This window comes from Gigantopelta aegis, chromosome 9 (genome assembly GCF_016097555.1).
Source record: "Gigantopelta aegis isolate Gae_Host chromosome 9, Gae_host_genome, whole genome shotgun sequence".
NCBI lineage: Eukaryota > Metazoa > Mollusca > Gastropoda > Neomphalida > Peltospiridae > Gigantopelta > Gigantopelta aegis.
This window is the reverse complement of record NC_054707.1, coordinates 71263854-71291079: the sequence shown is the minus strand read 5'-3', so window position 1 is coordinate 71291079 and position 27226 is coordinate 71263854. Positions and strand designations below refer to the sequence as shown.

The 27226-nt window shown below is 37.3% G+C and overlaps 1 protein-coding gene across 1 annotated transcript in view; it reads right to left on the bottom strand.

The window, feature by feature from the left end:
- Nucleotides 1–23790: 23790 nt before the first annotated feature.
- LOC121382281 (A disintegrin and metalloproteinase with thrombospondin motifs 6-like) overlaps nucleotides 23791–27226 on the bottom strand; it is a 56382-nt gene continuing 52946 nt past the window's right edge. Inside the window, exon 18 of the mRNA XM_041511851.1 lies at nucleotides 23791–24379. Coding sequence (XP_041367785.1) covers nucleotides 24189–24379 — 191 coding nt within the window. The 3' untranslated portion in view covers nucleotides 23791–24188. The remainder of the gene's footprint in view (nucleotides 24380–27226) is intronic.

The window sequence follows — 27226 nt, the reverse complement described above, 5'->3', positions numbered from 1 at the left end:
CACAACAAGGAGACAATTTCTTTTTGTTGTTCAGAAAAATGCCTGTAACTTTTAACGTTATTGCAGAATTACTATTCCACTATTTGGAATAATTTGACGCAGATTGTCGCCTGTTGCGGCATCTGCAGTCCCGTATTTCACAGGCTCCAATAGCCATATTTTGTATCGAATATTCTTTTTATTGCCTGTATGCAACTTGAAATATGAATTTAAATGCCATATGTCAGTTTGAGTGTCATGGTGAAAACAATTTTGGTCTGATAAGCATCAGACTAGAGTTATCCACCCATTTGGTGATTCCCAGTCTGGAGCTCCACGCGGTAAGACGTGTTTGTTTCGCTTGTGCACACTGTACGTGCTTTCATGTGCTTGACTTGGGGGTCCTTCATTTCGTTGTTTTTTTCCAGCGAAATGAAGTTTTCTACTGGGATGTATGCCACCACTGGAACTGATTGAACGCTGGAACGCTTCTCGTTTCGACAGCCTGCACCACCAGGTTGGATTCTTTTTTAGCGAGATGCCTTGCCTCCACGTCATTTCTCCGTCTGACTGCCGACGTGATTTTTCGTGACTCGTATGACGGCCATTCTGCAGAACGTCACGGTTGTTCGCGTTTAGTCTCTACATGTCCGAGCCTGTCCTAGCAGCACTGGAAGATTGACCGCCCCACTCTAAGAAGAAATAGGAAGCGGAGTCGGCCCCTACTACTCTTTTTCTAGACTTTACCTTGCTTTATAGTGATACCATCTCGTATCCTCCGGAGTCGGGCCCGTCCGCACCACTATACCAACCCATGACGACTGGACTATACCCTAGTCTGATTCTCTCTCTCGTTCAGAAGGATCCGGCTTCTCAAGATCTGTATTTCAGCACAGCACTACACCTTCAACGTCTATTGACTGTGAATCTAGGGGTTTTCTTCACGGGATGCAACCCATCTCGTTCCTACAAGCTGTGCACCCTAACGGCCTTAACGAGGCCACTCAAGTGGACATATAGATCGGACTTTAAACTTTTGGACCTTCGTTCAAACGTATATGTCGAAATTACTTCTTTTTTTTTTAAATATTATTAAATAGTCCGATCCTCTCTTCTTTCTCTTATTTATTTTTGGACTGTCCTTCTAAAATGCTCCAAATTATATAAATATTCGGCCGAGCAGTCAATTCTTTTTTATTTTTGGCGTGTAACCTTATTCTTTTTTTAAATTTATTCTATTAACCTTTTTACTAATTGCTATTTTCAAAATTCTGCCCATTTTCACCCCCCCCCCCCCCCCCCGCCGCCCCTCCTCCCGAGTCAGGCCATCGATCTTATCGGAGGTCGGACTCGGGATGGGCGTGGTATATGGGCACGTTAAACTAGTTATCATCATCATCACCCATTTGGTTGCGGGAAATGAATGCGAGAAAATATAGTATTCTTGTTATGTGACTGGCTGGGGAGCTGCTTTGTATGCTCAATTGTTACACTGGGTTTGACAGCGAAGAGGATGCAGTTAGTGAATATGTGCACTTGGTTTACACTGAATACTGCATACTGTCCCCCACTGCACCTTGAAGTCATGTAACACGTGTGTAAAATGCACAGAAATGGGTGTGATTCGGTCCCTTAGTCCACGTGTGTTTGTTTACATTGATATAACGTGAAAAAGAGATGGACAACAGGAGTCGTCCTTTTGGGTGTTTATTGGCTCCAGGCAGGTAACGTTTCTTGTGAAATGTCAATGGTCTGATGAAATTAATAAACGTGCTACAGCCACTAGAGCTACATGATATAGTGGGATGTTTGATACAGGGATGTGGAGCTACATGACAAAACATAGTTTAATTAATTGTGGTCTGAGGCCAAATAAAACTAAATAAATACATTACAAATCTCGTCGTATAACACTCTGTTATGTATATCTTGACACAGATCCCTTATATACACATGCATGCAGTAATATAATGTATGCGATAGCTCTGGCTACACAATGTTAAACTATCAATTACCGTTAAACGTTTTAATATCACTTCTGTAACATAAACACAACCACATTAGAATCAAACTTGTGTGTTGTCCCCATAGTATAACACAAACACAGCTACACGTTTAGGCTTCTTGGGGTTGTTTGTGTTGTTGTTGTTATTTTGTAATAGTTTATTGCCCCAAACATATGTTATGGTAATGCCAGGGACACAACCACAGCTTTAACAGACCACTGGTATTGTTTTCCCCATTCTGTAGCAGTAACACAACTACAGTTTTAATATATTAGTGTGTTTTCCCTATTATATAACATAAACACAACCACAGTTTTAATAAACTAGTGTATTCTCTATTATATAATACAAATAAGCATAGTTTTACTAAACTAGTGTTGTCCCACATTCTATAACACAAACAAGCACAGTTTTAATACACTAGTGTTTTCCCCACATTCTATAAAACAAACAAGCACAGTTTTAATTAACCAGTGTTTTCTCCCATTCTACAACACAAACAAGCACAGTTTTAATACACTGGTGCTTTCTCCCATTCTATAACACAAACAAGCAGTTTTAATACACTAGTGTATTCTCCCATTCTATAACACAAACAAGCACAGTTTTAATACGCTAGTGTTTTCCCCCATTCTATAACACAAACAAGCATAATGTTAATACGCTAGTGTTTTCCCCCATTCTATAGCACAAACAAGCACAATTTTAATACAGTAGTCTGTTCCCCCATTCTATAACACAAACAAGCACAGTTTTAATACGCTAGTGTTTTCCTCCATTCTATAAAACAAACAAGCACAGTTTTAATTAACCAGTGTTTTCTCCCATTCTACAACACAAACAAGCACAGTTTTAATACACTAATGTTTTCTCCCATTCTATAACAGAAACAAGCAGTTTTAATACACTAGTGTTTTCTCCCATTCTATAACACAAACAAGCAGTTTTAATACACTAGTGTTTTCTCCCATTCTATAGCACAAACAAGAACAATTTTAATACACTAGTCTTTTCCCCCATTCTATAACACAAACAAGCACATTTTTAATACGCTAGTGTTTTCCTCCATTCTATAAAACAAACAAGCACAGTTTTAATTCTCTAGTGTTTTCCTCCATTCTATAACACAAACAAGCATAATTTTAATACACGGATGTTTTCCCCCATTCTATAACAAAAAGAAGCACAGTTTTAACAAACTAGTGTTTTCCCCCCATTCTATAACATAAATATGAACAAAACCGTTATCCAAGATCGTATCTCTACACAATACAGATTCGAAAGGGTATTTGGCAAATACAAACACAATAACCATCTGTCTTATACAGTTTAATACACTGCACAGCTAACGGTTCAAATGTACGATTTCAATTAATTCCTATTTCCGGTCATTTTAACGTTTACTAATAAACTGATAAAAGTAGCGTATCAATAAGAATTGTGGCACCTCACATTGTATCTACCTGCAAGAAAATCACATACCATTTAAGGGATCTAAAAATTGCACTTCCATTTCGGGGCCTACGAGTGCGAGTGTGAATATTTTTTACATGCTCATATACCACTAGAGTTTCTGGATGGCCAGGGGCTTGTCCCGGGACAGAAAAAAATTAAGAAGAAAATTTTGAAATTTACATCCAAAAATTAAATAGTGGGCCTTTAAAATTTTGATGCGCATCTCTAATATAATTAATAAAGAAAATTCTACTAGATTAGATCGGGTGGTCAAAATGAAATTAGATAAGATCGGAGGCCTGACTCGGGATAGGTGGGGGGGGGGGGGGGGGGGGGTTAGAGTTGAAAATGGGCAGAATTTTGAAAATAGCAATTAGTAAAAAAGTTAGTAGAATTTAAAAAAAAAAAAAAAAAAAACACAAGTTACAATCCCAAAATAAGAAGAATTGACTGCTCGGTCGAATATTTATATAATTTGGAGCATTTTAGAAGGACAGTCCAAAAATAAATAAGAGAAAGAAGAGAGGATCGGACTATTTAATAATATTTTTAAAAAGAAAGTAATTTCGACATATACGTTTGAACGAAGGTCCAAAAGTTTAAAGTCCGATCTATATGTCCACGTGAGTGGCCTCGTTAAGGCCGTTAGGGTGCACAGCTTGTAGGGACGAGATGGGTTGCATCCGTCAAGAAAACCCCTAGATTCACAGTCAATAGACGTTGAAGGTGTAGTGCTGTACTGAAATACAGATATTGAGAAGCCGGATCCGTCTGAACGAGAGAGAGAATCAGACTAGGGTATAGTCCAGTCGTCATGGGTTGGTATAGTGGTGCGGACGGGCCCGACTCCGGAGAATACGAGACGGTATCACAATAAAACAAAGTAAAGTCTAGAAAAGAGTAGTAGGGGCCGACCCCGCTTCCTATTTCTTCTTAGAGTGGGGCGGTCAATCTTCCAGTGCTGCTAGGACAGGCTCGGACATGTAGAGACTAAACGCGAACAACCGTGACGTTCTGCAGAATGGCCGTCATACGAGTCACGAAAAAAACAAGTCAACATAGTCAGACGGAGAAATGACGTGGAAGCAAGGTATCTCGCTAAAAAAGAATCCAACCTGGTGGTGCAGACTGTCGAAAGGACAAGCGTTCCAGCGTTCAATCAGTTCCAATGGTCGCATACATCCCAGTAGAAAACTTCACTTCGCTGACAAAAACAACAAAAGTGAAGGACCCCCAAGTCGAGGCGCGAAAGCACGTGAATGTGTACAAACACGCCTTACCGCGACGAGCTCCAGACTGGGAATGTCGGGGCCTACACTACACTAGTTTCAATCTCATGTGCATACTGCATAACAATCGAATTATAGCAATTAAAAGTGTTTTATTTATTGGCAATAGATAATAATATTTTCACAAATAATCAATGTTGCATATTACTACCAATCAGAGCCGCAGCTGGTTTTACTCCGTAAATATTTGACACGGAAGTTTCTTCTTTGGTACAATGCAACCTACAAACGCCAGAACGCAGCCCGTCGTCAATGATCGTTAGATACATTTTAAAACAACTCGTTGTGAGATAAATGGTATCTAACGGCCACTTATCTATTTTTCTCTGTGTATTGCCAGGATAAAATTAATTTATTAATTTATTAATTATCATTGTTATTTTTGACAATAAAGGCTCAATGGTTGTATTAAATGTTCGTGTCACTGATATTTTAACCACCCAGATGCTGTTTGGCACCTGCCCCTTAGTCCTGGAGTAAATCCTCCAATTCTGCCAAAAATGACAGAGATATTTCGAAGAAAAAAAATCTAATCTGATACCTTTTCATCGTGTATTTCCATCATTCTACCCGCAAAATTAGTTGTAATCCATGTTAAAATGCGTGGTAATTCGTTTGTAACCCTATATAGCTGTTTGGCAGTAATACTAATATGAATAAATGTTGTTATCCAGATTCGGGCATTTTTGTTTAATATGGTCTAAAACCAGTCTGCCCCCACCCTCCTCAAAAACTAGGAGCCCGTACGTCTATGGTTGTTCGTCCTTTTCGTTTAGAATTTTAGTCTAATTGGAGAGGACCTTGATTACTGCACCTCTTTTGTTTTAAGCTAAAACATTAAAAACAGTATGATGTGCAAGTATCACTGTGTTCAATAACATTAGTATCGTTAAGATTTATCTTAAATTGTTTTATTTATAGAAACCAGCGTGATCCGTTTTCCTGTGCATATTACCTTGTGTAGTCGCAGTAGTAGTTGTCGTTGGTGTTGTCAATGCACACATCCCACAGCAACCGGAATAGCGCGTTACATTGTCATAACCACTATCGCAGTATTTGTCCTTGCAACCTCCGTATCTGTCTCTATATAAACAATCTGTGATAATTAAGAAAGGATATCTGAATTTTAAAATCATCTTTCTTTTAATGGGTGGCCATCGTATATTGGGACTGTGAGCAAGAAACACCAAATGTCAAATGTAGGCTAACGTAGGTCGACATGCGATGATATTACTTCTATGCAGAATGTTACGAATAGTCTGACCAAATACTGTAACACCAGTTGTAACGCGGAGTTCTCTTGCGATTTGATTGGCTGATTGACCTCGATTCTTCAACGTTTAAGTCCTAATGAAACGGTCCAGAACCGGTGTTGTGGCTCTTGGCCGTCCTGAACGGAGACGATCATCCACATTTCTGGTTTGTCGATATCGGACCCACAATCGGCTAATGACTGATTGTGACACATTAAGTCTACGGACCACAATTCGCTGGGTGGTGTCAACTTGGATCATGCCTACAGCCCCGAGACGTTCCTGACGTTGGATACGTCTCTTTCCAGTAACAAACAAGAAAGCATATTGCCACAGTGTGCACACAACATACACCCTTCGCACGTGCAACGTCACGCCACGTGCTTCGCGATCAAAGCAATTTGTGCGGGGGGTTTCATGCTCTTTGAGTGGGAACATTAATGCATATTGTGCACTTATTTTATTTTTATATCTCGTTTCGATCTATAATGATTGATATTTGAAATGGAATATCCCCTATATATTTTTAACAGATATACACCTCTGCTACGATGTAACCCGTAAGCCTATTTACCAGACGTGCAGCCATGCCACCTATTCTTTTGTATAAAAGATTAACCTGAAAAAATACAAATAAAAACAAATCGAAGCAGCATAATAATAATAATAATAATAATAATAATTAGTAGACTGCTTAATTGAAGCCATTCTGTCATGGATAGTTAATGACGTGGAATAGTATGAAAGGTAACTGGTATTTGAGAAAGACGTTAATTTCACTGAGCTTGGGTAGTAGGACTCAGCCCAGTTGTAAAACTCTCGCCAGATGCGTGGCCGAACTTTTTCCATTTTCTTTCTTTCTTTTTTATTTGATACGTGCATGCCCCCAGACATTGTGTGACCTGGCGTTGTTTATTACCACCCCAATTTTATTAAGGTAGGTACGGTTTCGTAAATTATATAATTTCTATTATAACATGTATTTTGCGTATATGTATCAAGATATTCGCCATCGAAAAACACATTGCCAATATTTTGGCTCCCAGAACTTAAAAATATTTTATTTGAGTTGCTAATTCCATGTTGTCCCGCCCAAGATATTTAATAAATATGATAACAATGTATATTTATTTCTTATACTTGGAAATCAAATGTGGGACCCAGTAGCTCGAAAACATTGTGAAACCAAAATCAGTTGCACATCAGTTTGTAGGGTAAAACACATACATAGTTCAGTGCATAGAAAGAATGCTGTAAAACATTTGCAAGGACATCTGCATGCCTTCTTGCAGCTATATCTAATTAGGTCCATACACGATTTGGCTGCATCTGGAAGTGCTGTCTAGAAAGGAATCCACTGATCATTGGAGTCCTTGGTCTACTCCCAACTTCCAGTTCATATTCTTTATTGCTTTAAGTTGTACAACTTATAAGCTGTGCAATAAAAACAGCATATTATGATAAATATACTCTTCACAAAAAGTAGGGAACTTTAATAAGAATTTGCAATTGCTAAAATTGTAAGGTATATTAGCTGTGGGGAATGGTTATATGATAATAGTGAATTAATTGGGCAAACATTACAAACGGTAGTTCAGTATTACAGTAGGTTTTATGACCACCAAAGATCTTGAAAGACGATTGGGATCAGAAGTGAAATTTGAAAGTTGACGTTTTGTTATCAGTAAATCGCAAATTCAAACAATAAAAATGACTAAAAACAAAACAATAACAATTGTATGATCAACAGAATGAAAACGATTGGCAAAAATAATGTTCCACAGTGATTAATGGACCTTCCTGGAAATGGTCAAAATCGAGAATGACACCCTACGCACGTGATGCACTTGCAAACTATGGAATGTGCTATGTTCGGTCTAATAGTTCATATTAACATTAATATTTCAGGTTCACCTACTTTTTTTGAAGAGTATATATTTACAATACTGGATAATGGTGGAGAGCGCTTTTACACTATCCAGAAATTCATTCATGCATGAAACATACATTACATGGATGCGATAAACCGAATAAGCCATGTATATATACATGCATGGAAAATAATTACGTGGGTACAAAGAAGACACAAATACATATAACTAAATACAAATAAATACTGGGTAAAATAAAATTAATTAATTAGGTAATTAATGATAATAATAATAATAATAATAATATAATTATAAAATAAAAATAATAACAATAATAAACAAAAATAATAAAGCACACAAGTTTGGTAGCTATTGTTTAGCTACCAATATTTGGCCCCAAATGTGTCCTGTATATTTTTTTTTATTTCAACTTATTTTCGTGCTTATATCCAATTAAGGTTCAGTGGGTTAGTGTATAGTGGTTGGTGGTTAGTTAGAGAGAAGAGGGTGTAGTGGCCTTACACCTACCCATTGAGTCGTTAAAACTCTCTCTGGGTGGGATCCGGTACCGGTCTGCGAACCCTGTACCTACCAGCTTTATGTCCGATTGTTTAACCACGACGCCACTGAGGCTGGTAGGATGTGTCCTGCTTGATATGTAGCCGTTTTAGTATGTTTGGTAAGGGCACCTTTTATGCGAGGTATACGATCTAGCGGCCTCACTTTGGCAAAGAGTGCCTTCTTTGTCTGGTCCATCTGAGTGTTGTCGTTTGTCCTGTCATAAAGAAATATGATGAACCTTTGAAGCTAATACATGCTCTTATCTGTGATGCAAACAGACATTTGGGACAGAGAAATTTTGTGTAATATCAGGAAGCGATGTCTGAATGCCCCGATACGAGCTTCCCCCCAAATACTACTGAACGACAATGATGTATCACATTTGAACTGAACTTTTGTACTGAACTTTGTTTACACTCACACATAGTCTAATGTAAATGTTCCATCTGCTCGTTTCAATTGGAAGTTTATGGTTTAATAATCTATAGCGTAATAATGGACACCAGTGTTTTCTCTGTATAATTGTGAGGTATGTCTCAAATTCAACAGTATTTTAAAATAATTTATAATTTGAAGCTTTGGATGAGTTATCAATATAAGTATACCATTGTAAATATTGATCAGTAAGCTTTGTATTAATATAAGTTTTCATCATGGAAGCACTAGTAATAACCATATATATGTACAACCATTATCATTTAAAACAGATTTAACATACATAATCCAGTTGTGATTAAAAGCGTTATTATTGACATCATTCAATAATAATGTGTACACCAATAATGACAACTTGGACTGTTTTCCAGTGATTAGTCGATACCAGAAAATTATCATTCTTAATTTTACGGTAATATATACCTGGTAGCGTCCAGGTTGTCCATATAATATATACCATGGTGTAGAGTTTCTCATAGGTAATAACAAATTCTCATAGGTAATAACAATTTTATAAACTGGTTACATAATTTTTCAGTTAATTACAAATTTTTAAAACCCCGTATTTCGCTGCCATATAATAGAATTGGTACCATGCAGTTAAATAATTTTAGTTGGCACTGGATAGAAATATTATGACATCTGCCTTGTTGTAGAATAAAAAGCATAGCCTTTTGTGCTTGTGTATATAACATGCTTCTTGCCTTAGTAAATCTATTCGATTTGTGAAACATAATACCAAGATATGTATAACTTTGTGCATTATTAAGCTTTGATTTTCAAGGTAAAACACCTTTTTGTAATATTTCTTGTTGCCACTGAATATTAAGACTTTTGTCTGTTTACAGTTTACTGTTAGTTTCGATTTTGTGCAATACGAATTAGATACATTCAGGTAGTTTTGCATATCTTGGTAATTATCTGCAAGGAGTACAGTGTCATCAGCACAGAGTAAAACAAAAGGAACAACTGACGTATGAATTAAAGAATCACTAAATAATTCGTCTATGCCTATACCATGGCAGTCATTCATTTTAAATGTATCTTCAATATCATTAAGAAACAAGGAAAATAACAAAGGGGATACATGTTCACCTTGTCTTACACCAACACCTTACACCAACGCAGGGGAAATAATCTGTCATGGACTTATGTGCGCTGACACAAGATTAAATATTTTGATAAATATTATAAATTACTTGAAAAACATTTACCATTTATACCATTTTAAGTAATTTATCCCAAAGTCCAATTCTCAAAACTGAATCAAAAGCTTTGCTCAAATCTATAAATTATACCAACTAACCATGCGTCAGGGAAGAGACCGTTTTCAAATACTAAATTAAAACCTGTGACATATATAGGAATCACTGACTGCATGGAAATATCGAAGTGTCTTTGTCTTTTAACAACAGTGACAGCGTGTAACAGTAATCTGCTATTGTTTACATGGTCACATGATTTGTTTTGTTTTTACAGTACAACAAATTGACCCTTTTCAGATATCTCATGAACTGTTGGATCCTGTTGTTGCAGCTGTATCATATCTTTAATAGGCATAGTTTGTATAGTGTATTGGAAACATCCACGACACTATCTCTCCAGGGCTGTGAACACAAACGCCTACTTGTGCACAAACTGTTGTATGGCAAAAGGTTACGTTTTTAAATATACTTCTTACCTCACTGCTTTCATTTCTCATTTACCAGAGCGTTGCTTTTATAACTTGAAATCATTATCTAGAACACTTAATACAGCTATCCCTCTTTTGAAAGACCAACGGAACGTTCTTCTCTCTCTCTCTCTCTCTCTCTCTCTCTCTCTCTCTCTCTCTCTCTCTCTCTCTCTCTCTCTCTCTCTCTCTCTCTCTCTCTCTCTCTCCCTCTCTCTCTCTTTCTATGATGATTGTCAGTGAAAGTGCTTATGGTTTAATAATTTTTGTAATCTCTCTGTTTTTCCCTTTTTTATATAATTTTATATCTTAAGGCACAAGGCTTACTATTACCTTTACTATTACGTTTACTATTCATATGGCTAGGCAGTCCTACAGACTGACAGGCGGACAGATGACAGGACAGACGAATCAACATAAAATATACTTCAACGACCCTCTCAGGGTTTTGGGGGGTTGTGTTTGTTTTGTTTTTTATTGTGTGTGTGGGTTTGTTTGTTTTTTTGTTGTTGTGTTGGTTTGTTGGGTGGGGGGGGGGGGGTTGGGGGGTGTAATGGGGGTTTTTGCTGCCAGACCAAATTAGCAATAAAAAAGTAAAAATATATGGCTATGATTCCTAGGTCAGATCGTTTCCATGGCCAAGAAGCTAATACGTGTTTTCCATATATGTTTTGTTTTGTTTTTCTCATGAAGGTCATGTTTAATTTTCACATGCAAGAATTGATGGTAGGATATTTTAGGCACTGTTCTTAAATTCCTTGCGTGCGAAAACATAGGATTAGCAACTTAAATAATCAATTATTTATGTGGCCTGGGAGCCAAGATATTGGTAAACTAGTTTTTCGATTCAGACATTTTGAAACCAAATTGTGTTTTGACTGCATGTGTCATACTTTCACTCTTCTTTTCCCCACATTTTTAATGATTTTAACCTTATCTATGAAAGATGGGGCAGAAAACCAAAAGGTGTGATTGGGAGGGGGTGACTGAAGAGGTTCGATCCTGTGACCCAAGTACCTTGGGTGAGCTAGATCACGCCTGTTAACACCCCCCCCCCCCCCCCCATCCCCCTCTCCCGGCTACGCCAATGGATTCAGCCCCCACCCTGCTCGCCAAATCTGAGGTGCACGTCTTGCCTCACTGCTTTCCTTTCTCATTTACCAGAGCGTTGCTTTTATAACTTGAAATCATTATCTAGAACACTTAATACAGCTATCCCTCTTTTGAAAGACCAACGGAACGTTCTTCTCTCTCTCTCTCTCTCTATCTCTCTCTCTCTCTCTCTCTCTCTCTCTCCTCTCTCTCTCTCTCTCTCTCTCTCTCTCTCTCTCTCTCTCTTTCTATGATGATTGTCAGTGAAAGTGCTTATGGTTTAATAATTTTTGTAATCTCTCTGTTTTTCCCTTTTTTATATAATTTTATATCTTAAGGCACAAGGCTTACTATTACCTTTACTATTACGTTTACTATTCATATGGCTAGGCAGTCCTACAGACTGACAGGCGGACAGATGTACAGGACGGGACGAATCAGACATAAAATATACTTCAACGACCCTCTCAGGGTTTGATCCCGGGTGGACCCATTGGGTTGTTTGTTTTGTTTTTTATTGTGTGTGTGGGTTTGTTTGTTTTTTTGTTGTTTTGTTGGGTGGGGGGGGGGGGGGTTGGGGGGTGTTAATGGTGTTTTTTGCTGCCAGACCAAATTAGCAATAAAAAAGTAAAAATATATGGCTATGATTCCTAGGTCAGATCGTTTCCATGGCCAAGAAGCTAATACGTGTTTTCCATATATGTTTTGTTTTGTTTTTCTCATGAAGGTCATGTTTAATTTTCACATGCAAGAATTGATGGTAGGATATTTTAGGCACTGTTCTTAAATTCCTTGCGTGCGAAAACATAGGATTAGCAACTTAAATAATCAATTATTTATGTGGCCTGGGAGCCAAGATATTGGTAAACTAGTTTTTCGATTCAGACATTTTGAAACCAAATTGTGTTTTGACTGCATGTGTCATACTTTCACTCTTCTTTTCCCCACATTTTTAATGATTTTAACCTTATCTATGAAAGATGGGGCAGAAAACCAAAAGGTGTGATTGGGAGGGGGTGACTGAAGAGGTTCGATCCTGTGACCCAAGTACCTTGGGTGAGCTAGATCACGCCTGTTAAACCCCCCCCCCCCCCCATCCCCCTCTCCCGGCTACGCCAATGGATTCAGCCCCCACCCTGCTCGCCAAATCTGAGGTGCACGTCTTGCCTCACTGCTTTCCTTTCTCATTTAACAGAACGTTGCTTTTATAACTTGAATGCTTCTTTTCTTTGCATATTTCTGTTACATGTTATTGTGTCTATTGGACCATGTTCACTGTTGACGTAAATACCGGCGGTATGCTTATGTATATGTATATCTGACTCTTTTTTGTTTTTGTTTTTGTTTTTTGTTTTTTTGTAACGTCATTATTATTTTGTATTTTGTCTTTTATTTGTGTTGCACGTACTGAGTGTAAAGAGTGTAAAAAGAGAAAATACCTATATAAACAGACTAGTGATTTTTGGAAACAAATGTCCCACTTTTTGAAAATCAGTAGATGAAATTATATAACAACAAAAACAAAGAGTGTAAAAAGAAAATTTAAAATATGAGATAAAGGACTAAGAAGAAACAAATTATCATTAATGTATTAATTATCATTTATGTATTAATTACGGTTTGTTTTATTACTTACTTGACGTGTACAGGGTTGAAAATTAACATGAAAATCATGCTCGCCAATTGAAGATAAATCTTACTGGCCGTTCTCAAATTCAATTAGCCCTCCCATTATCACATTGTAATTTTAATGCACAGCCAAAATCAAAACTAGAATATTCTTTGTTGAATAATAATCATGTGCTCACCGTATGTAGTCTGATTCCTTCAAAAGGAAACCGATGAATTGGCTTGCAACTTCATAATGAATACAGTTAAAATTCATATAAAAACATGTTATTAAGTTTTAAACCCATACCAACTCAAATAACATTTTTGGAAAAAAAGAAAGAAATCCAGTATAAATGAAAAGAATTCTTTACAAATTACCATTAAATTATGATGATTAAATCTCATTTTTAATACAGGGGTGAAAACTAAATGCTAGAACAGCCGATGTATACACATTGACATGCATTGTCTCTGAAGTAAAAACAAATAATTCAATACAAAGAGAATAAAGGTAGAACTGCGCGTGCTTTAGTATATAAATCTAGTCTCGTGTGGCAGTCCACTTTGTGGCGATACAAGAAGGGTACAATCTCCATTATCGGATTTCCTCGGGAATGGACGAAGCACGCACACGTGTGCGTTTAATTTGGATATTGTATTAGTAGTAGGCTACTAATACAATAAATATCAAAAGTAAAATAAATCTGTAAAAAACAACAAAAAACCCAACAACAAACCATCTTACCAAAATATACGATGTATTTAGTTATTATATTACATACCATAACGGTGTACTTATTGTTTATTACAGTAATAGTTGGACAGTTATGTCATTATGTAAGTCTTGGTGTCAAGACATTAGATCTGATATGTTCTTATTTAATGCAAATCGCTTAAATTTAAAACAATATCGACAACGACAATCCGTTAATTGACCTTTGGAATAAGCCCTGGGCTGTAGTAATGGAAAAGGTCATTGTTATTTGTGTATATGCGCATGCGCTCACGTTAGTGTGAGTTAAAAAAACAAGATAGATTTTGATTTTGTCCCAGAATAATGTAAGCTAATTAAATATTATTCCTTTTTACCATAACATTGATTAACAATTGTCAAATAGTGGCGTAAGTCCATTCTAATAAGTCGACGACTTATAGATTTAAAAAATGCATGCAATGTCTTCAATACGTTTTGAGCTCTATTTTTAGAAGACCCGGCCCAAAGCCACAGAAGCTGAATCTGGCGCTGTTAAAATATAGAACATGTTCTATGTCTTCTGCTGCTGTAGTTCGCACCAACACACACGCCAACGTTGAATAATCTAAAGTGGTATACTTTCGGAATCCATCAGTAATTGTGTGTGTGGTGATCATGCCTTTGAGATTGTTGACAGCTCTGATTATTTAGGACTCCTCTTGACTGAACATTTAAACTATGGCCGTATGGCTACGTGTGTAGCTAGTTCTGCCAGCAGAGCACTTGGTTTGTTAATTTCTAAATATAAATGTCTTGATGGAATGCAACACCAAACATACACCAAACGTTACGACACTATGGTGTGGTCCACTATTGACTAAGAAGCAGCTATCTGGGGAACCTGGCAGTTTTCTTGTATTGATACTATACAGAATAGGGCCATGCGTTTCTTTCTCGGATTAAGAAAATACGCCCCACATAATGCTACAGGCGGTGATATGGGATGGATCCCTCTAATAGTTTGACAATGGGGGACTGTATCAAGACATTATATGAGATTACTGAACTTGAATTAACATCGAGTTACCTCTCGCATCTGGGTTTGGTCCCACAGATGGTCAACGCGCAGAAAAAACAACTGGTCTTTTAAAGTACGTAATAAATGTATTAAACTTGGACTAAATCACTAACTTGGAGAGCAGATACAGTTAATCATATGTAGTCAACAAGGTGTAGGACAGAGTCAAGGAGGAATTTTTAATAGAATGGAAACAAGCGCTAATTAAATGGAACAATAAATGAAGAATTTATTGTTGTTTTAAAGATGTCTATAAAGTAAAGCCTATATTACCAGGTTCATGCCTCGATACCAAAGAAGTGCACTCGCTAGGTTTAGATGCGGAGTTGCTCCACTGAAAGATGAAACTGGTCGATATAATAATACACCGTTGGAAGAAAGGACATGTTTTAGTTGTCACGTTCTGCTTTGGTGCCCATTATATGCTGACATAACGTTGGAATTACTCACACTCTGTAGAACTTTACGTTTTAATTATGATGACTGCACCGACATCCAGAAATTGTGTTTTATCTTGTCCTGTCCAGATATTTGTATAATAGCTGCCATAGCATTCTTAAATATCGAAAATCCCTTTTATATACTTTGAGATCATTTATGTATAATATTTAAATGTATATATCTTATTGTTTTATTTGTGCTGCCATTGTTTTAACTGTACTACATTGGATTGTTTACTTTATTTGTCTTTTAGATACTTTTAGCGAATAGCATCTCATAACTCAGTATAGAGTGGCTCATTACAATTTTATAATTAATATTGCTTTTATGTATATGCTATATTTTATTTTGTTGTAATGAGGTGAGACTTTAATAAACTATCTGTCTGTCTGTCTGTCTGTCTGTCCAGGTCTTATTAAATGCATTATTTGCTGCCATAAATGCTAAACAATGTCAGTTAAAGTTGCTTGTGTTTCACACCATTAAAGCACATTTATATATTAATCATCGACTAATATTTGGTAATTTCGACGTGTATTTAGAGAGAAAACTGCAACATTTTTCCATAAGTAGCAAGCTATTTTTTACAAGCACCATCCCACAGACAGGATATCACAAACCATGGTCTTTGATATATTATTAGTCGTGATGCACTGGCGGGAACGAGTAATAGTTCAATATGTGTCACCAACAGTGTCATCTGTAAACATTACATTTTGAACCTTTCAGTTTCCGGGATAGAACATTTCGTACTTTGTCTACACTGTCTACTATCAGACCATACACTTTACAAACTAATTGGTCAAAGCATTCCTGTTTGTTCACAGTAACCTCCAATATTTAGAGTCCTTCAATTTTCTTTGAAAAACATAACATATGAAATAGTATCACTGCATCTCAGAGTATGAAAAGCAAGCAAATACAACATCCCAGTGCTAAGAGGTATGTTTCCATTATGTTTATAGGAATGGTTTTTCAAAAATTGTCCAATTGTTCCATGGATATATGACATGTCAAAAAGCAAACAAAGCACAACCCAACAGGACTGCAGTGTCTTACTAATATGTGCAGCAGTATTTACTCAAATACTGTTGATCAGTGAACGTCTATTCTGAAATCACATTTCTCGTGCTTGATTGTTCAACATTCACCTCAGTGTTACTACTCTACACTGCATATTCCTCAGTAAAACCAATTCACCGCACCCCCCCACCCCCCCCCCCCCCCCCCCCACACACACACACCGATTTTCTATTCAAGGCAGAGTCTAAAAACATTTTCAAAGAGGATATTAGCTAATTTACCATTGTTGTGTGTTCAACAAATTATGAGGTATTGATACCCTTTTTACAAGTTTGGCCATCTCTAGTTTGTGCATTTACTTCTTTCACATAGTCTGATTAACAAAGACTTGTAGAGATCAAATACAACATGTCTGATTGTCAGCATATTTCTCAAATATTTTGTTCCCTTCGGGTTGCGGACTTTGATCCAATACCTGTTCGTCAACAATCAAGACTGACTTGCTGTGTAATTTTTATATTTACCTTTGGATCTTGCTTGTATATTAACATGATATGGGTAGCAATTCATTCTTTGTGATAAGCACAGTATTCACTTCCTGGCCAGCGATGAATATTGTAAGTAGTCTGCAGTATATTTTATTAAGTTCAAGCAGTGTACGAGATTCTTCCATTTTCAGTTTCGATGAACCATTCAAAATTATGCGTCAAAATTACTTTCAAGAAATTACGCAACATTTTCTATTTGACTTTAACTCTACGGGACATTAGAAACTTCAATAGCACTAAAACCAACCCTCGCCTGCTAATGACCTTGCTCAGGCTACATTTGCTCCTTGTTCATACCAGCGCAGACGACCCTCTCTCCCACCCACCCCAAACCATTTCCTGTCCTGGACGGAATAGCCGGCGAAAGTCGACACCTGCGCCCATGACAGGCGTGTGCTACAACAGCCTTTTTCTGAATGTGCACCTTAAAACCTATGATCTGAACTGACGGTTACCTGATTCTTATTATCGATTGAATTGTGTGCTTTGGAACTTTTAACTATGAAAGTATCATATAAACATTCGTGAAGGATTCCATGTGGCAATTGATGAGCATCCACATGTTAGACAGTACACCAACAACTGTAGTTCGTGTGATCATATCTATGAAACCATAGCAACATGTCCCAGTATGAGTACAGATACTGATCCCAGTGATCATCACCCTCTGCCCAATTTTATAAACACGTAATAAACATTGTAACCATTCATCAAAATATGAACATTTAAATTATGTTAAGTAACTTAAGCAAATCGTCACCTTGGGCCACAGAAATAAAAGTACCACTGTCATTCGAGTTTTTATTTTAATCAGGTCTTTGTTGAAGGTTTCTGTATTTCTGTTCTATGAAACTGATTAATTGCAAAACCATAAAATGTTTGGAGTGCTTGAATGTATGAACGTCCCACCATATTCATACGTGTCCTATATTTTCGTATAACTCATATCAAACCTTTAAATTTGAGTTAGAGTGTATTAACAACAGTAATGACCGTATGCGGATATTTCTAACTGTTCAGATACATCCAGACGGTACATTTCTGAAACGATGCTAAAGATATTGATTTTAGGGATTGGGAATTGATAAAATGGGCTTATATCTGACGTTGGTTAATAATTAATAATATGTTTTGTTATACAATAGCTGCACATAACCCATTTAATTAATATGCAACGTTATGGCATTACGTCATATGCATTGTTCAACGCTGTATCTTTTTTGGGCGTAAGGTTTTTTATTCAGGTGCGGATCCGGGGGGTAGAGGTGTCGAGGATCACGCACCCATTTTTGTTTGCTGTCGTAAAAAAACAAACAATAAAAGCCTATTAAAGCACCTATTACCATGTCCGGCGCACCCCGGCACCCCCCCCCCCCCCCCCTCCACACACACACACACACTCCAATTTTGATAATGATGCTTATCAGAAACAACATTTTACCTTTGTATTCCCTTTAATAAGTAACACAACAAAGAAGAAGGAATATAATGATAATGTAAACTTATAACAAAAATATTTCTAAAATCTCCAATTTTATTACTTTTTTCAACATGTTGCCCCACAAAATTGATATTTAGCACGCAGTTTCGAGAGTGGATTTTTAATATGTTGTACAGAATAAATATATGAATACAAAAAATCAAAAACGTTCAAATTTGGGGCGGGACGTAGCCCAGTGGTAGAGCGCACGCCTGATGCGCGATCGGTCTAGAATCGATCCCCCCTTGGTGGGTCCATCGGACTATTTCTTGTTCCAGCCAGTGCACCACGACTGGTATATCAAAGGATGAGGTATGTGCTATCCTGTCTGTGGGATAATGCTTATAAAAGATCCCTTGCTACTAATGGAAAAATGTAGCGGGTTTCCTCTCTATGACTGTCAAAATGACCATATGTTTGACATCCAATAGCCGATGATTAAAACTACATTTCCTGGAATATTTTTATTATTTAAGCATATAGAACAAAAAATCCAATTACGTTCGGTGCATATATGACGCCGCACTCTGCATTGGTTTCACTACGCTGGCTTATCCAGGTCAAAAACAAAGACATGATTTTGAAAGTGGAACACTTTTGACGGGCTCGTACCGATCTCGGTTTTCATTGGCTTATCACAAGTATAGAATTTCCAACAAGAGATCACGTGAGATTTCGCAATGTTTGAACAAATTTAATTGTCTTGATTGAGGGGTCGTCTCGTATCTCCAAAACATATTTATATCCATAGAGGTATGGTACAACGCCTTTCCAGGGGTCGGTGTGTCCCTTGAAATCTTGACAGTGGCCAGCTGTTGGCATACGCGTTACATGTAAGGGGGTGTTACTAATTACGTAACGCTCTAGGGGTAGAGGAAGAGGGTACTGTGTTCGATTTACGTTACATTTTTCAAGACTATATGTTATTTTTATTCATTACTTAGACCTAAAAATGTGGGGTTTTTTAAATGCACTGTCAGTCTAGGATCGATCCCCATTGGCGGGTATACAAAAAGACCATTGTATGTGATATCCTGTCTGTGGTACATATAAACGATCCCTTGCTAAAAAAAATGTAGCGGGTTTTCAAGGCGTGTGTGCAGGGATTTCAGCGGGTTTGGGGTTATAGACTGTGTTAAATGAAGTTTATATGGGGTCATGCCCCCCCCCCCCCCCCCTCGCCAAAAAAAAAAAATATATATACATTTCAATTTTTTTTAAGCTTGGGAAAGTAAGGGTTTCGACCTCCAATACCCTTCCCCTGCACATGCACCCGATTCCTCTCAAAGATTATATGTCAAAATTACCAAATGTTAGACATCCAACAGCAGATGGAAGGAAGGATAGGATATGTTTTATTTAACGACGCACTCAACACATTTTATTTACGGTTGTATCGGGTCGGATGATTATTAAATCAATATGCTTTATCTTTGATGTTGTTAACCCCCCCCCCCCCCCCCAACTTTACCCTTTCCAAACGAAATAATATTTATTTGTATTTGTCGATTTTAACACGTAAAATTAAGAAGTGAAAACGTTCATTGTCTACTTTAGTATATTTTATTTTTAAAATATATACATGATTAATGTGTTACTAGTATACAAACTAAACTTTGAAAGTTCTACTAACACTTTATAAAATATCAATTCTGAAATAGGAAGGTACGACTGTCGATAATACGTTGTCAAGATCAAACCGGTTTTAACTACAGCGCAAGATTTCTCTTTTAATTTTTTGAGATGAACCCTACAATTTGAAATCGGCAAACGCACGTGTTAACTGAAACTAACAACAGGCTGTCGTTTGTGCTTTGCCGAGTTATGGCGGCACAGGCGACGAATCAAGCGCATATGTTTTACGATATCCGTTCATAGCGAACACACACGACTTTTTTAAAAGTGCATTTGAGCTTGTATTTCACATTTGTACATGATGTTATAATACGGTAACCAGATAATGTAACTTTAATAAATCAATGTGATCTAGTGTCGTTAAACAAAACAAACTTTAACTCTTCTAATTTGTTTTGGGAGTTTAAACAACTCAGTGGATAGATGTAAGGCAATGCACCGACATCTCTCTCACTAAGCACTAACCCTCGGTCCTGGACAGACAGCTCAGGTATGTGAGGTGTGTGGCCATCTACTTTACCTGATCGGAGTGCACACATTTTATGCTAAATGTATCACACTTACATGGACTGGAATTAACACAAATAAGTCTTCATCTCACAGACAATATAGCACATACCACGGCCTATAATATACCGGAGAGAGAGAGAGAGAGAGAGAGAGAGAGAGAGAGAGAGAGAGAGAGAGAGAGAGAGAGAGAGAGAGAGAGAGAGAGAGAGAGAGAGAGAGAGAGAGAGAGAGAGAGAGAGTACCCTTTAACATGCACCTATACCACTAAAGTTTCGGGCATGTCCACCCCGGGCTCGGCCTCTGGATAGCCAGCGGTCTGGCCCGGGACAGAATACTAGTGGTCAATTTGAAAACTTACACCAAATAGGGGTGTGGGATTTTAATACTAAATAATTATATTTAAAAAGCGCAAGCCAATTTTTTTTTTTTTTAATTAAATATTTAAAATTAACTTTCCTAATTTATTTAATTAATTAATCTAATATAATTTAGGCGCTATTTTAGATCGGGCGTTCCACAATAACATTGAACTGAACTGAGCTTTGAACAATTCAAGTTCGTTTACTCGGTATACTGCAGCTATGAGAGACGTTCGTTAGTTATCTCCCTTTAGCACCATTAAACATTATGTTGAGCTTATGATTACACCGTCAAATGTTTACGGAGTTAAAAGAGCTGTGGGTGTGATTGGTAGTAATATGTGACATTGATTATTTGTGCAAATTCTATTATCCACTGACAATAAATAAATACACTTTTATTTGTTATACAGATGTTATGCAGTATATACCAAACGTTGAAACTAAAGAAAGAAAGAAATGTTTTATTTAACGACACACTCAGCACATTTTATTTGCGGTTATATGGCGTCAGACATATGGTTAAGGACCACACAGATATTGAGAGAGGAAACCCGCTATCGCCACTTCATGGGCTACTCTTTTCGATTAGCAGCAAGGGATCTTTTATATGCACCATCCCATAGACAGGATAGCACATTCCACGGCCTTTTATGTACCAGCCGTGGTGCACTGGCTGGAGCGAGAAATAGCCCAATGGACCCACTGAAAGGGATCGATCTTAAACCGACCGCGCATCAAGCGAGCGCTTTACCACTGGGCTACGTCTCGCCCCGCACGTTGAAACTAATGCGGGGTATCCCCAAAAATGGAACTGCAATTTTCAGCAAAAATGATGGTTGCCATTAAAAACATTAATTAAATCTCTTAAATGGTATGTGACCCCCCCCCCCCCCCCCCCCCCCCATTTTCTTGCAGGTAGATCAGATGTGAGGTGCCACCTTTTATTGCTGTACTTCCTGGGTGTGTTGATACGCTGTTTATATGTGTTTTATTAGTAAACGTTAACATTATCGGCAATAGGAATTGATTTGGTATATTAGAACCACTAGGGTGTACTATGCCAAATAAAATCCCACAGGCGACTATGTTAACGTTTGTGTTTAAAAAACATTATAATTATGCAATATATCAACCAAACTATGATCCATAAATATCAGTACTACAAAGTACCTCAAAGTATTAACTAAAGAAAATGGTACCTTTCATGGCTGATTTTCGGTATAACCAGCTGTTTATACAATACCCCTGGTTTCGCACAAAATTTGAGTACTGTTGGGTTTTTTTTACAACCAACACACTCACATTTATCACCAACCACAGGACTTGTGGTGTTAACTCGTCTATAACAATTGCGGTGCACTTCGAACTTTGACCCAACCGGAAGTTATTTGGTTTAGTACTACCTACTACAGCGGGGCAGGACGTAAGCCAGAGGTAAAACGCTCGTTTTGGTGCGTTGTCGGTCTGTGATCGATCCCCGTCGTTCCAGCCAGTCCACCACGACTGGTATATCAAAGGCCGTGGTATGTGATATCCTATTTGTGGGATGGTGCATATAAAAGATGTCTTGCTACTAATGGGAAACAAATCCTGTTATGGACTGAGGAGTCAGCCGAGGCCGGCACCTGCGCCCATGACAGACGTGCGCTACAACAGCTTGTTCTGAATATGCGCGTAAAACCTCATGACCTGACATGACCTCATAGAAAAATGTAGCGGGTTTCCTCTCTAAGACTATATGCCAAAATTACCAAACGTTTGACTTCCAATAGCGGATGGTTAATAAATCAATGTGCTCAAGTGTTGTCGTTAAACAAAACAAACTTTAATACATACATGCATACAAATATACATAGATACACAAACACACACACACGCACGCAAACACACACAAACACACACACTGTGGGGAAATGTATATAAAAGACCCATTGCTGCAAATGGAAAAATGTAACGTTTCATCATGCTAAGCACCATTTCTTGTTGCTTTTATGTTTGTACAGATGTTATCGTTTAGTACTAAATGTTATATGTAGCTTCAAACTAATGGGCCATTTAAATACTATAGAGGTCAGCCTAAAAAGAAATATTTTAAAATACATATAAGAATTTTGTATTACTATGTTTAATGAAGAACTCTTTCCTAAACCGGGCTATATTGAAGCCACAAGATGTAACGACACGACAGATGGTGATGTGGTGCCAAAAACGCACAGGACAATAATAGGCCACTGGCAAATAAGACGACAGTCTACCATCTTTGTTTATTTAAGTATTTAAATATTAATAAATATGTTTTTTTTTTAATACTGAATAGGTGATATGGGGTGTTGTTATATATGCGTTATGTCAGTGCTGTTTCATTTCTATGGTATTAGCTGTTGATATATATGCGTTATGTCAGTGCTGTTTCATTTCTGTGGTATTAGCTGTTGTTATATGTGCGTTATGTTAGTGCTGTTTCATTTCTGTGGTATTAGCTGTTGTTATATGTGCGTTATGTTAGTGCCGTTTCATTTCTGTGGTATTAGCTGTTGTTATATATGCGTTATGTTAGTGCCGTTTCATTTCTGTGGTAGTAGCTGTTGTTATATATATGCGTTTATGTTAGTAGCTGTTGATATATATGCGTTATGTTAGTGCCGTTTCATTTCTGTGGTAGTAGCTGTTGATATATATGCGTTATGTTAGTGCTGTTTCATTTCTGTGGTATTAGCTGTTGCTATCTACTGGATTAGACCCCGAGCTACAAGGAAAAAACAAATAAAGGAACAACAAACGGAAACGACAACAGGTAAGCATTTACATGCAGCTTTATTCTACACAATGAACACATTAAATTATAAAAACCTAAAACTAACTAAAACAAAAACCAAATAATTTAGATTTATTACAGGTCACAGATCTCTTTGGGTTACACGAATTATTGTACTTGTTTCCCATTCTACCCGGTGCATGCATATCGAACCTCCACTCATTATAATCAAACAGACTGCACTTCTGGTGAGGACAAAAAGTCACGTCAATAGTAAATGATGAAATTTGCTATCACTAAGCTTACGGAATTATTTCATATTGCTAATAACAAGCCTACAAACAGGAATCTTAGCAAAAAAGAGCCAACTCTTTTCGCGAGCGACAGGGGAGAAAATTGTATACTGCTACACAAAAAAGGATTGATGCATGCTTATTTTCAGTCAGAAGTTTTATGAACTACAAAAACTACTAACAGTGAAAATAACATAATATGATTAGCATGTAGACTGGAAGTCCCAGAATTAAATCTACAAGAACGGCAGCATATTCGATCCATCGTCTGACAAACAAGTCGATCTGGAGTCACACCGTCGCAGACATTCGGATCTCTGTCACCATATTGGCAATCTGTGAATGAATATGAACATAGGTCAGTTATATGCTATATGAATAAATGCGCGGCAGCTTTTAAAAAAAGCTTTATATTTTATCAGTGATATTTAATCGTGGTATAACTACGTCTGGAAATAATAATTAAATACAGAAAATGTAACTAGTGACGACTATTATTATAAGGTGTGTTTAAAAAAAGAAACAAACAAATTAAGAAAATAAGGAAATGTGAATTAATCAGTGAAGTGGTATTGCTGATCTACTAGTATATATATGTCGTTAAATACATATTACTACTTCTAAGATACCTTATCGTTCTAGCTGAGAGGTTGTTATCATGTCCTCGGAATTCTGAAAGCATTTAAAACGGGCTTTTTGGTAGACATGTGGAGGCTATATCTACTAAATACGATAGATGCATCACTGAAAAAACATAGTGGCTGATGCTATTTCATTCTTGTAACGTGTGCATATTTTTTCAACTCTTTGTTGAAACTTCTTGCACATTTATTTTTTGACGGGTGTCACCTGTAGGACAGGATATGCTCACCTTTTGCGAACACCTGATATCAGCACTGTTTTTACAGTGATTCATGAGTGCATGCCATTACAGATGCATTTGTTACAATGAACTCTGTCTTGTGCTACGTTTGATTTACGTAAACTAGTCTGGGAAAGGCAGTCCTATTTATGGGGCGCTCGACTGATGCGCGATCGATCTAGGATCGATTCCCATCTGTGTGCCCATTGACCTATTTCTTGTTCCTGCCAGTGCTCCATAACTGGTGTAACAAAGGCCGTGGTATGTACTATCCTGTCTGTGCGATGGTGCATATAAAAGATGCCTTGCTGCTAATCGAAAAGAGTAGCCCATGAAGTGGCGACAGCGGGTTTCCATTCTCAATATCTGTGTGGTCCTTAACCATATGTCCGACGCCATATACCCGTAAATAAAATGTGTTGAGTGCGTCGTTAAATAAAACATTTCCTTCTATTTCGCCAAATGCCCTTTTGACTGCATTGTGCAGAGACACCGTCTTGATTGCAGATGACGGTTTTATTGCACAATACAGAGCTTATTGGAATAAATATAGTTGTGATGATATGCATCATTGAATATTTAAAAGTATTTTATCCCTGAGTTTTGATCAAAAGGTTCTGAAACTTGGTACTATGATTTTCGGGGTTAATCTTCACCATCTAATAGAGATATATTTTGGAATTTTGGAATTTTTTGTAAAATATTTTATAATTGAAATAACAATTTAATATTAGGTGGTCTTATTAATTCACGAATTACTGCCAAAATTGACAATTAATTTAGGATGTCTATTTTATTCAAAATATGTAATGCTACACCTTTTAGGACGATATTTATTTTAGTTAAACACTCTGACCTGACCTGACCTGCATTTATCTTAGTTAAACACTCTGACCTGACCTGACCTGCATTTATCTTAGTTAAACACTCAGACCTGACCTGCATTTATCTTAGTTAAACACTCTGACCTGATCTGACCTGCATTTATCTTAGTTAAACACTCTGAACTGACCTGACCTACATTTATCTTAGTTAAACACTCTGACCTGACCTGACCTGCATTTATCTTAGTTAAACACTCTGACCTGACCTGACCTGCATTTATCTTAGTTAAACACTCAGACCTGACCTACATTTATCTTACTTAAACACTCTGATCTGACCTGACCTGCATTTATCTTAGTTAAACACTCTGACCTGACCTGACCTGACCTGACCTGCATTTATCTTAGTTAAACATTCAGACCTGACCTGACCTGCATTTATCTTAGTTAAACACTCTGATCTGACCTGACCTGACCTGACCTGACCTGCATTTATCTTAATTATAACATTCAGACCTGACCTGACCTGCATTTATCTTAGTTAAACACTCTGACCTGACCTGCATTTATCTTAGTTAAACACTCAGACCTGACCTGCATTTATCTTAGTTAAACACTCTGACCTGACCTGACCTGCATTTATCTTAGTTAAACACTCAGACCTGACCTGCATTTATCTTAGTTAAACACTCTCACCTGATCTGACCTGCATTTATCTTAGTTAAACACTCTGAACTGACCTGACCTGCATTTATCTTAGTTAAACACTCTGACCTGACCTGACCTGCATTTATGTTAGTTAAACACTCAGACCTGACCTGCATGTATCTTAGTTAAACACTCTGACCTGACCTGACCTGCATTTATCTTAGTGAAACACTCTGACCTGACCTGACCTGCATTTATCTTAGTTAAACACTCTGACCTGATCTGCATTTATCTTAGTTAAACACTCTGACCTGATCTGACCTCCATTTATCTTAGTTAAACACTCTGAATTGACCTGACCTACATTTATCTTAGTTAAACACTCAGACCTGACCTGCATTTATCTTAGTTAAACACTCAGATCTGACCTGACCTGCATTTGCCTTAGTTAAACACTCTGACCTGACCTGACCTGCATTTATCTTAGTTAAACACTCTGACCTGACCTGACCTGACCTGAATTTATCTTAAACACTCTGACCTGACCTGACCTGCATTTATCTTAGTTAAACACTCTGACCTGACCTGCATTTATCTTAGTTAAACACTCAGACCTGACCTGCATTTATCTTAGTTAAACACTTAGACCTGACCTGCAGTTATCTTAGTTAAACACTCTGAACTGACATGACCTGCATTTATCTTAGTTAAACACTCAGACCTGACCTGCATTTATCTTAGTTAAACACTCTGATCTGACCTGACCTGCATTTATCTTAGTTAAACACTCAGACCTGACCTGACCTGCATTTATCTTAGTTAAACACTCAGACCTGACCTGCATTTATC